This window comes from Sinohyriopsis cumingii, chromosome 4, assembly GCF_028554795.1.
Source record: "Sinohyriopsis cumingii isolate HCF-2022 chromosome 4, ASM2855479v2, whole genome shotgun sequence".
NCBI classification, from domain to species: domain Eukaryota; kingdom Metazoa; phylum Mollusca; class Bivalvia; order Unionida; family Unionidae; genus Sinohyriopsis; species Sinohyriopsis cumingii.
Window position 1 is genome coordinate 18779116 of NC_142964.1, and position 13004 is coordinate 18792119.

Sequence of the window (13004 nt, forward strand, 5' to 3'; positions counted from 1 at the left end):
GAGCCATCAACCTGTAAGCAGGGAAGCGACTGACTTTACTCAGAATCTAACACAACTGGAATATTTTGCTAATATAAACAATATTATCACTCAGGACACTGAAAAACTGATTATGTTGTGGGCCATAAAAACAACTCCACAAAGATATGACCATCTTTGATAGACATGGTTATCTGGCAACAATATAATCATTTCCCCACCTGTGTCCCTCCTTAAATTCTGGAAGTGAATCAGTTTGAAGTTATATAACTTTGAAATCATCCTTTTTCAATTCCTTCCCATTTAATACTTTAACTGCTACTGTAGAGTTTGTAATAGTAGTTCAGATCTTCATGGCAACAATTGCAAAATGCTAGTCTTGGTGTTCATTTCCTACAGATGGACAAATTATGTTCCCATTAGCTTTGTTTTCATTGTCAGACCCTGCACATTTTTCAAACCATTATTCAAACTCATGTCCCACTCACCATGTTTGGCAAGCATTCTTATCCCATCAGTTTCAGTTACATGAAGATTCATTAGGCAAGTACAAACGTTTGACCAATTAGAAATCTCTTTACAGTGATAATATGCTAAATAATATACAGAATGTTGTTGTTCTAGGGTTTAATGCCATTTTTCAGCACATGATAGGCTATGCATGGCGGCCAGTATTAATGGTGGAGGAAGACCCCAGGAAGAACCACCGACCCATGAGAAGCCACTGGCAAGCTTTCTCACATATCCACATTGGCCGAATCCTAGACTTGAACCCACGCAGACAGAGGTGAGATGGCAGTGATCTGTAATGGAGAGCGCTTTAGACCACTCGGCCACTCGGGGCCCCATATATACGGAATGAATATACGGAATGAATACTGTTATAATGATCATTGCAGAATGGGACCAGACAGACAAATTTATTTAAAAGATAGTTTAGGAAAAAATCTGAACATCTGTCCATATCTGGGAAAGTTGAATTGAGGTCAGAAGAAAAGTGGAATTCTGCTTTAAAATGAAAAACAATCTTGTTGTCTGAGGGCAGTTAAATCCAATTAAAGTTAAACAAAAAAGAGAAAAATAACAAGGAAAGATGTGAAAAGAAGTTATTGTTCCAAAAATCAACAATAAAATTAGAGCTACCAGAAATTGGAAATATACGTTTTGCTGAAGATCATTACAAATGTACAAGAAACAAAAAATAAATTATATTAAAATGCAATAAAGGTTCATTTTTTTTATATAAGTAAAGTACTGTTTCTCACTGATATTTCTTCATTGATATTTCAGTGATATTACAATCACAAAATCTCACTGATACATTTTCAGAAATTTTGGCAAGATCTGTGAAATTTCAATCACACAATCACACCAATATTTTCAGAAATTTTGGCAAAGTCTCGGTGAAATTTCATTGAAATTTCAGTCACAAAATTTCACTGAAATTTGGTGAAATACCATCATTTTGGTGAAAACATGACATTTCCATGAATTTCACCCAAATTTCTGTCACATTTTTACCAGGGTATTAATCAGCATGCAGTCCCCCTATCAGAAAATTACCAAAGGATTGTTTCAGCCTGGATAAAGACTTCTGAAAATTTCTGGTATTGATACGTAAATGTTTCAGGCTCAAAGCACTAATGCTGCATTAGTGACTGTATTTTAAGGAAATTTTATACTAAGTCTATCACAGACAAGAGTGAATTTGGTAGAAAGGCTTTGTCTGCATCCCAGACTTCAAATTGTTGATGTAATGTATTATGTGTTATACAGTGAAAGCAACATAGAAGTTTTCTTTGTTCTTTTAATGTTGTAAATATCTTCTTTATATTAAATGGAAGCCTTTCTCTGAAATCTTGTGGGATCAAAAACAATCTATTAGGGAAATGCAACTGTTAAATTAAACTAGACTTGCCAAGTCTACATTTGAGTGTTGTTTTTTTTGAATGTGCCCTATAAATGCGTTAGTGATCACATGTCCACCCATAGTACTATGTACCCACCTGGATGTTTGATGCTTCTATTTCTGTTCTGCCAAGACTGATTAGATATGTGACCAAAGTCTTTTTATGTGATCAAAAAAGCACTTATGGGGTTCATGAATATACAGTCAAGCGTTGACTTTCTAAGTCTTGTTAATTTATCACTTTTGCATGTTTAATTTATCCCTATTACATATTTAAATGATCCCTTTTACATGTTTAATTTATCCCTTTTACTGTACCTTAATTGTTCTTGCAGAAACTCAAGGGCGACAAATTGATACGAGTGGTGAGAACATTGAAGAAAGAATTCCACTATGATGAGGACTTTCCTGAAGATACTTATTGGACAGTATTTGACACAGAAATTCAAAACCTTTTCAGGGTCTACTTCAGGTAGAGTTACAACCTGAGTTAAAATGGTGTTGACTTACTGGACAGTATTTAACACAGAAATTCTAAACCTTTTCAGGGTCTACTTCAGGTAGAGTTACAATCCAAGTCAAAATGGTGTTGACTTTCTTGACAGTGGTCGACACGGAAATTCAAAACCTTTTCAGGGTCTACTTCAGGTAGAGTTACAACCTGAGTTAAAATGGTGTTGACTTACTGGACAGTATTTAACACAGAAATTCTAAACCTTTTCAGGGTCTACTTCAGGTAGAGTTACAATCCAAGTCAAAATGGTGTTGACTTTCTTGACAGTGTTCGACACGGAAATTCAAAACCTTTTTGGGGTCTACTTCAGGTAGAGTTACAACCTGAATCAAAGTGGTGTTGACTTACTGGAGAGTATTTAACACAGAAATTCAAACCTTTTTCAGGGTCTACTTCAGGTAGAGTTACAACCCAAGTCAAAATGGTATTGATTACTGGACAGTATTTGACAAAGAAATTCAAAATCTTTTCAGACCACCCCGGTGGCCAAGTGGTTAGAGTGTCTGCCTCGGAAGTGGTAGGTCATGGGTTCGAACCCCAGCCGAGTCATACCAAAGACTTACAAAAATGGTACTAAAAGCTGCCTTGCTAGGCACTCAGCATTAAGAGGTTAGTGTTAGGACTGGTCGGCCTGGTGTCAGGATAATGTGACTGGGTGGGACATCATGCTACATGTCTGTGGCATGATGTCCCAGTGCTAAACATCACTATAAACTGCCACACTGCAGACATCTTAGCAATATGACTGAAACATTGTTAAAGCTATGTTAAAAATCCTAATCACACACACACACACACACACACACACACACACTCAAAACCCTTTCAGAGTCTACTTGAGGTAGAGTTACAACCCAAGTCCAAATGGTTTTGACTATGCATGCCTAATAGTTAAAATATTGACATTAAGGCATGCAGGTGACATCCATTTATGAGATGTTAACTGCCATGTTAAGTCAGCATCATATTTGTTATATTGTGTTTGAACACCAGGTGAATGGGTGTGAATTGCCAGACTGCACTTTGATATCATGACTTCATCAATCATTGATTGTTTGATATTATGACTCCATCAGTCATTGATTGTTTGCATTTTATGTCTCCTTCAGTCATTGGTTGTTTGGATTTTATGACTTTGTCAATCATTGATTGTTTGATATTATACTTGTTGCACCAGTAATAGATCATAATGAATATTTGACTAGTTATGCAAATTAATCATAAACCCCACTTGACCATCAGAAATGAAGCGTGAAATAAATTTAGATATTCAGAATTCTAGAAACATTTGACAACATCCAAAATAGTTGTACAACATTTTACCAGAAACACTTAAACAATCACCAGATGTCAGCTCTAGAAATGCCACTATCAGTTTGTGCTTAGTTTTAAGTTTTAAACCTTTTCATTAGTGACATTTCTATTAAATTTTCAGCTAGCAAGTCTACTACACTGACCTGAAAGAAAACCTCTTTGTTTTAGATGTCAAATTACATGATGACAGTTTCATTTGTTAGATTACAATTAGATTCCTGTTCATTTTGACATTTGACAGATATGTCCCAAAAAAATCACCAAGGTCACTGTCACTAAAATAAGACGAAACAACTGGCACTAGAAAAAAATTGCTTGTGTATATCTTATGCACCTAAAAATATCAAAGATTTGAATAGCAAATTCATATTTTGACTGCATGCTAGTGATCATTTTGAGTTCTGAATAGTGCAAACATGTATTGGGGGGCTTTTAAATGAAGCTGTATAAATGTCAAGATTTTTTAAAATGGTAAACAGTGTAAGCATAGCAAATTTCACTTACATCAAATATTGTGTCCTGAATACTTAGAGTTAAATATTTTGAGGATCAGCTTTTTGTCCTGACATCTGTCATTTCTTATAAATGATGGTCAGCCTCTTTCTGGACTTTATTGCTAACATATTTTGGGTTTTAATGCTCAGTGGTGATGTTACAATACTGGAGTCAGCCATTTAGTGATACTATGCTGTATAGTCCGTCATCAACTGATAATGCTGTATAGTCCGTCATCAGCTGATAATGCTGTGTAGTTAGCTATCAACTGACACAGTACTGTGAAGTCAACCATCAAGTGATACAGTGCTGTGTGGTCAGCCATCAAGTGATACAATGCTGTGTAGTCAGTCATCAGCTAATACAATGCTGTGTAGTCAGCCATCAAGTGATACAGTACTATGTAGTCAGCCATCAACTGATACAGTACTGTGTAGTTAGTCATAAAGTGATGTAGTGCTATATAGTCTGCCATTGAGCAATACTATGCTCTGTAGTCAGTCATCAACTGCTGTGTATTTAGCCTTCAGCTGATACAATACTGTGTAGTCAGCCATCAAGTAATACAGTACTGTGTAGTCAGCCATCAACTGATACAGTGCTATGTAGTCAGCCATCAACTGATACAGTACTGTGTAGTCAGCCATCAACTGATACAGTACTGTGTAGTCAGCCATCAACTGATACAGTACTGTGTAGTCAGTCATAAAGTGATGTAGTGCTATATAGTCTGCCATTGAACAATACTATGCTCTGTAGTCAGTCATCAACTGCTGTGTATTTAGCCTTCAGCTGATACAGTACTGTGAAGTCAGCCATCAAGTGATAGAGTGCTGTGTAGTCAATCATCAAAACATTACAGTATAGTCAGCCATCAAGTAATACAGTGCTGTGTAGTCAACCATCAACTGATACATTACTGTGTAGTCAGCTTTCACCTGTTACAGTGATGTGTAGATAGCCAACAAGTGGTGTTGTGTAGTCAGCCATCAACTGATATAATGTGCAGTCTGCCATCAACTGATACAATACTGTGTAGTCAGTCATCAACTGATGATGTGCAGTCTGCCATCAACTGATACAATGCTGTGTAGTCAGTCATCAACTGATACAATACTGAGGGTTCACACGCTACCATGAAATCGGGCAAAAGTTGGGAGAAATAATACAAATTTTCCTGACTGTAAAAAGTCCTTGAATTTTGCAAATATTGATGAAAGTCTGGAAAAACACAGAAATTTTCCGCCACCCCACTTGATACCTGAAACAATCACATAATTGAGTCGTAACTAAACTGATCATGAGTTAGATTTATTGAGTTCTAACCAGAGTATTCATAGGGTGCAGTATGGGTCATTTTGGTACTTGCAATAAACATATATGCTGAGTGAATCCAAATGCTCAGTTGATTAGATTTGTCTAGAAGACTTTTATTTTCAAACTCAGCTTGATATCTGTATCTTTCATTACATATAAGGTATGAAAACCAGTCTAGCATCACAAGAGGCCAACATGATCGTGTCAAAGCATAGCTGCATACCAGATGGCTGAGCAAACTTTAACATTGTTAGATTGAGTGAAACATGCATGAAATCGATATGAAAATTACTTATTTTCTCATAAATTGTTAGTATTAAAATCATTATGTCTTTAATCTACTGAAAGACAAGATAAAACTACAGCATTGATGAAATGTTACCTGGTACTCGTGATTTGCATTGCTAGTTGCATGAGTACACAAATCTAACAACCCACATTTTCAAATATTGTAGAGAAAAAAAAAATATTAAATGAAAGTCATATGCTGGTTGTAATAAAAATGCAAAAATGAAAGAACACAAAATTCTCTGTATTTATATATTCTGAGAACAACTTCTGGAGTTTTGTTGAATCACGTGACTACCACGTTGACATGTGCTCTCTGCTTGATAAATCACACTGGCCAGATTTGCTTGTTTTTACAAAAAGTATCTGACTTTCATTTAATATAATTGAATTTCTGCACAACAACATTAAAAAGGAGTTTGTTGTTGATATCATGTGACTATTGGACTTCGGATGTCATCATTTGAGATTTGTGAAGTCATGTGACTAATAATGCAAATGGTGAGTACAGGGTCATTTTTCATCTATGCCATAGTTTCGTCTAGTCTCTCAGTGTATTAAAGATATGATGTTTATAATACTTGCCATTTCTATAATGATAATAATAATAATAATAATAATAATAATAATAAAGACTTTATTTACAGAAGGTAACTCAGTTAGTTACAGAACTAATCTACCTTGAGGCCTTCTATCTGTTATGTACAATATATACAGTATATACAACATGATGTGAAGAATTTGGCTTGACACTAAATAATTAAGTAATTTTAAAATTCAAATTATCAAGCCTGGAACACATGCACAGGCATCAGTGAAAACATAAACATATATAAAACATAAAATATCATCCTGCATTGAAAAATTCATGCAGGTATGAGTCGATATAACATAAGTTTAAATTTGCTAGGCCCACTAGTAAGCGACTACCTTATGTCGCTATGCACGGTGGTGGCAAATTCCAAATTTTTTATATGCAATTGCAATGACCTCACACCCCAACGTAAATGTCCAAATATGAAAAATGGGGTGGGAATGTTTGGAGGAAACCCAGATTAAAAAATGGACTGCTGCTTATTTTAAGCCAAATTTGTTGTCCAAATTGCTGAATCTCAGAGCTGAAATGAGAAATTGTCATCCCTTGTATTACATATAAAAACAAGATACGAGCCCCTGTATCAATACAGGCTTGGGGACTGGTTTAACAAATTACAAGAAGACAAGTTGATTTTACAGAAAATTCAGTCCTTGTTTATACAACAGTATATAATTTTGAAGGTCTTTTGTCAAAATTTAAATCATCCTGTGTGAAAATGTTTTTTAAATGATGGATTTTTAACCATATCGTCTTGAGGAGATTAGGTTGTTTGAAAAATCTAACATGGGATTTGATTGGCACAGATAATGTTAGGGTTAAACTCTTTTCATTACAAGACAAGATTTTAATTATTTGCATTTATTGTTTTTTATATATACTGTAATAGGAAATGTTTACTTTCTATAAGATGCACACACACACACACACACACACACACACATATATATATATATAGAGAGAGAGAGAGAGAGATTGCTGCAGAATTCTTGAGAATAAAAAGGTTTGAAAGGAAACAAAACTAATTTATGTTCATTATGTTGTTACCACTTGGCAACATAATGCAGGTCAGCAAAATAATGTTAGAATTTTTATTCTGTACATTGAAATGACTTTACATGCCAATTTATAGGAATATAATCAAACTTGTTTTGTGTGATACATTTTGTGGTTTTGTACACGATCATCATTTCTGACTTAGATGTTTTGGAGAGTCTTGAAGAGAAACATCTTTAGATTTAGAAAATGCAGGTTTTACAATCTAAAATGTTCTTTAATTCCATTCACTAATGGTCATAGGTGAACCTTGAAAGCAATTGATTTCATCCTGGAAAAACCCTGGAAATGACCTGGAAATTTATCTTTAGAAAAGTGTGGAAACCATGAATGCTGTGCAGTCTGCCATCGAGTGATATTATGCTGTGTAGTCAGCCATTAAGTGATACAGTATTGTGTAGTCAGCCATTAAGTGATACAGTATTGTGTAGTCAGCCATTAAGTGATACTATCAGCCATCAGCTGATAGAATGAGTTGTCAGCCATCAACTGAAACAGTGCTATGTGCTCAACTGTTTTAGTATTGCCAACTGTTGCAGTGCTGCATGGTCAGCTGTCACAATACTGTCTAGTCAACGGTCACAATACTGTGAACTGTCAAAATGATGTGTGGTCAACTGTTGTACACCTGTTTTGTCGAATGTTACAATCCTGTCAGCTATAACAATACTTTGTGTCCCATATTAATAACTATTTGCGTGACTCGAATCACATTGTTATTGTGTATATCTGCATTGCTCCTAGGAAACAATAAAGGTTTAAAATTGAAGATATTAATTATAAAGAAAAAACCCAGGATTTTTCATCATCAGTGAACCACTGTTTACTTTGTGCAAAAACACTGGTGTGTATATAGCATACACTATATACAAGCAGGTGAGTTTTATGTATAATCAGTAACTGGTCACTGATCATCTTGTACCAGTCGTTGACTTCCATTAATCAGAGGCCTCACGATATGGGGGATAAGGATTGGACTGAGTCCCCCCTTTGCCCATTCTAGCATCACACCCTTTATAGCATTGGAATTATGCCCTGTGGGTCCAGACTAGGACGATCTGATAGGTATGTCCAACTTTCCTGTTATGCAGAGATATCCTTATAGGGATGTGTGGTCTTCCACCACAGGGTAATTGGTTCCTTGTTTCCCCTCAAGCTGATGTAGCCTAGAACCTGGGATTGAGATGATGCTGCGGTTCATGTCCAAGGCATCTACCAAGATGGTTAGAGGCATAACATCATCAGGAAAGATAAGCAGTCTGTTCTTCCTCTTGGAACTTCTTGGACACATAGAGCTCCTACTCACCATGATGAGATATGGGAAATGGTAAATACTGCTCCTATATCACTTACACTGATGTCCAGACACTCTTCTGCTCAGAGTGTACTACATGATGATGTCCTTTCTATCCTCAGTGACTCCAGAAAATTAGAGGTAAAATTTAGCAGCTCATTTGATGCCTCAAATTAGGCTTTTCAGCACCTCTCAATTGGATAAGAAGGAAGAAAATTTGACCTTTGATAAGGCAGTAAATGAAGTTTGCACTACCAATCATTTTACTGCTATATCTTCCTGGTCACCAGAAAAGCAGGAAATTTTGGATCTTAATTGATCTCCTCCTGTTAAACTGGTTTCTACTGGATTCAGATTCACACCTTGTTGATCTCAGTTGCCGGTCTCCTGATGTCTTATGCCCAGATGGAATTTAGACCTGTCTCCTGATGTCTTATGCCCAGATGGAATTTAGACCTGTCTCCTGATGTCTTATGCCCAGATGGAATTTATCTTGTGTTTTATGGTCTTTAATCAAAACCCACTATGAACCATTGAATGAGACTTCCTTTCAGGACCTCACACTCAAGACTGTGTTTTGCTCACTTATAACATCACCCAGAAGATGTGTTGAAATTCATGCATTGTCTGTTGACACTGGTTGTCTCTGGTTTAATGCCAGTTTCACTCCCATCCAAATATAATCATATGAATAACATGTATCTCATACTCTTGGTCAATAGACTTGTTAGAATCTGCATCTCAATGTCGACCTGCAAAACTTGAATCTCTTTGATCTGTATACCATACTTCAGAAATCAAGAATTGCACCGTTAATGAGAAACAAGTGAAGGTTAATTGTTAGGACAATTTTCTGTGGATAGAAACTTCCTTATGACAGTTTCCAACAGGGTTTTAATTAATAGCCTGGATTAAAATGAAATCTTAATGATGTAACAGTTATCATGTTTTAAAATTTAAGATATGCTACAAATATGTATACTAAATTATAAATATTGGATATATAAACTTAATATTTAAATTAATATTAAAATGAAACTGTAAAGATGAGTTGGGTTCCAGGTTATATCTGTAGATTTTTGACTCCATCATCAACATGAACAGCTCTACCTCATTATAATATTCCTCATTATGTGATTTTTCTTCAAACACAGTATTGCTGTGGGTCCTGTAACTGAAATTAAACCACTTCTTTTATTGGTCTATCATGTTTGATGGCATGAGTTGAAAGAAAACAATGTGAAACTTAGTATTATATCTTTATTTCCTTCTTTAAGTGTTATTATTTGACAAAGTTAAATGCACAAATAATATGATGTGAAAAATACATTATATTTATATAAAATAATATTATTACTAAACATTTAGCTGGTGTTTTGTTTATTCTCCTCTCTCTGCACTAGCAAAAATTCATCTAATTTTCAATATACTTTCTATATAATTGATTCAGATCATAATGTGGATAGCAGTAATGGACCATAACAGTGGTGTTTTAATGAGGGAGAATTTGATATATTCACCTGGAAGAAAACTTCTAGAGGTATAAATCCTCTCTGACACCAGTTGATATAGAGAAATGTTTTCCATGGAGACTAATCGGATCATTGGAGAAATGCCAAGTATTTGAGTGATTGATGTTTGAATTGTCAAAACTTTATTTTGTTTGTTTTAGTGATGAGCAGTACAAAGAGGCACAGTTGGAGTTTCTGGATTTGTATTTCTTCTATGGAAAACTGATAGGGGAATTGAAATCAGATTTGGCAGTGTCACATATGCAATATCTATGTTCAAGGATGGAGTATAGATCTGAAGACCGCAATCCTCTACAGGTAAGAAATAAAAATCACTGCATATCAATTTATGTATCTACAGATGGTATTTACCCATATATGAAATTGAGTTATTCCAATCTGCAGTTAGTATTTACCCATGTATGAAATTGAGTTATTCCAATCTATCTACAGTTAGTATTTACCCATGTATGTAATTGAGTTATTCCAATCTATCTACAGTTAGTATTTATCCATGTATGTAACTGAGTTATTCCAGTCTATCTGCAGTTAGTATTTACCCATGTCTAAAACTGAGTTATTCCAGTCTAGCTACAGTTAGTATTTACCCATGTATGAAACTGAGTTATTCCAATCTGTCTACATTTACTGTTTTCCCTTGTATGAAACTGAGGTATTTCAATCTATCTATAGTTAGTATTTACTCATGTCTGAAATTGAATTATTCCAATCTATCTACAGCTTATATTTACCCATCTGTAACATTGAGTTATTCCAACAGCTAGTATTTACCCATCTGTAACATTGAGTTATTCCAACAGCTAGTATTTACCCATGTCTGAAACTGAGTTATTCCAATCTGTCTACAGTTAGTATTTACCCATGTATGAAACTGAGTTATTTCAATCTATCTACAGTTAGTATTTACCCATGTATGAAACTGAGTTATTCCAATCTGTCTACAGTTAGTATTTACCCATGTATGAAATTGAGTTATTCCAATCTGTCTACAGTTAGTATTTACCCATGTCTGAAACTGAGTTATTCCAATCTGTCTACAGTTAGTATTTACCCATGTATGAAATTGAGTTATTCCAATCTGTCTACAGTTAGTATTTACCCATGTATGAAATTGAGTTATTCCAATCTGTCTACAGTTAGTATTTACCCATGTATGAAATTGAGTTATTCCAATCTAATTAAAAGTTAGTATTTATCCATGTATGTAATTGAGTTATTCCAATCTGTCTACAGTTAGTATTTACCCATGTCTAAAACTGAGTTATTCCAGTCTAGCTACAGTTAGTATTTACCCATGTATGAAACTGAGTTATTCCAATCTGTCTACATTTACTGTTTTCCCTTGTATGAAACTGAGGTATTTCAATCTATCTATAGTTAGTATTTACCCATGTCTGAAATTGAATTATTCCAATCTATCTACAGCTTATATTTACCCATCTGTAACATTGAGTTATTCCAACAGCTAGTATTTACCCATCTGTAACATTGAGTTATTCCAACAGCTAGTATTTACCCATGTCTGAAACTGAGTTATTCCAATCTGTCTACAGTTAGTATTTACCCATGTATGAAACTGAGTTATTCCAATCTATCTACAGTTAGTATTTACCCATGTATGAAACTGAGTTATTCCAATCTGTCTACAGTTAGTATTTACCCATGTATGAAACTGAGTTATTCCAATCTGTCTACAGTTAGTATTTACCCATGTATGAAATTGAGTTATTCCAATCTGTCTATAGTTAGTATTTACCCATGTATGAAATTGAGTTATTCCAATCTAATTAAAAGTTAGTATTTATCCATGTATGTAATTGAGTTATTCCAATCTGTCTACAGTTAGTATTTACCCATGTCTAAAACTGAGTTATTCCAGTCTAGCTACAGTTAGTATTTACCCATGTATGAAACTGAGTTATTCCAATCTGTCTACATTTACTGTTTTCCCTTGTATGAAACTGAGGTATTTCAATCTATCTATAGTTAGTATTTACCCATGTCTGAAATTGAATTATTCCAATCTATCTACAGCTTATATTTACCCATCTGTAACATTGAGTTATTCCAACAGCTAGTATTTACCCATCTGTAACATTGAGTTATTCCAACAGCTAGTATTTACCCATGTCTGAAACTGAGTTATTCCAATCTGTCTACAGTTAGTATTTACCCATGTATGAAACTGAGTTATTCCAATCTATCTACAGTTAGTATTTACCCATGTATGAAACTGAGTTATTCCAGTCTGTCTACAGTTAGTATTTACCCATGTATGAAATTGAGTTATTCCAATCTGTCTACAGTTAGTATTTACCCATGTATGAAATTGAGTTATTCCAATCTGTCTACAGTTAGTATTTACCCATGTATGAAATTGAGTTATTCCAATCTAATTAAAAGTTAGTATGTATCCATGTATGTAACTGAGTTATTCCAATCTGTCTACAGTTAGTATTTACCCATGTCTAAAACTGAGTTATTTCCAGTCTAGCTACAGTTAGTATTTACCCATGTATGAAACTGAGTTATTCCAATCTGTCTACATTTACTGTTTTCCCTTGTATGAAACTGAGGTATTTCAATCTATCTATAGTTAGTATTTACTCATGTCTGAAATTGAATTATTCCAATCTATCTACAGCTTATATTTACCCATCTGTAACATTGAGTTATTCCAACAGCTAGTATTTACCCATCTGTAACATTGA

The 13004-nt window shown here is 34.6% G+C and overlaps 1 protein-coding gene across 1 annotated transcript in view; it reads left to right on the top strand.

The window, feature by feature from the left end:
- LOC149800708 (uncharacterized) overlaps positions 1-13004 on the top strand; it is a 150871-nt gene that overhangs the window by 31644 nt on the left and 106223 nt on the right. The window contains exons 5-6 of the mRNA XM_089954753.1: positions 2224-2360; positions 10434-10590. Coding sequence (XP_089810879.1) covers positions 2224-2360; positions 10434-10590 — 294 coding nt within the window. The remainder of the gene's footprint in view (positions 1-2223; positions 2361-10433; positions 10591-13004) is intronic.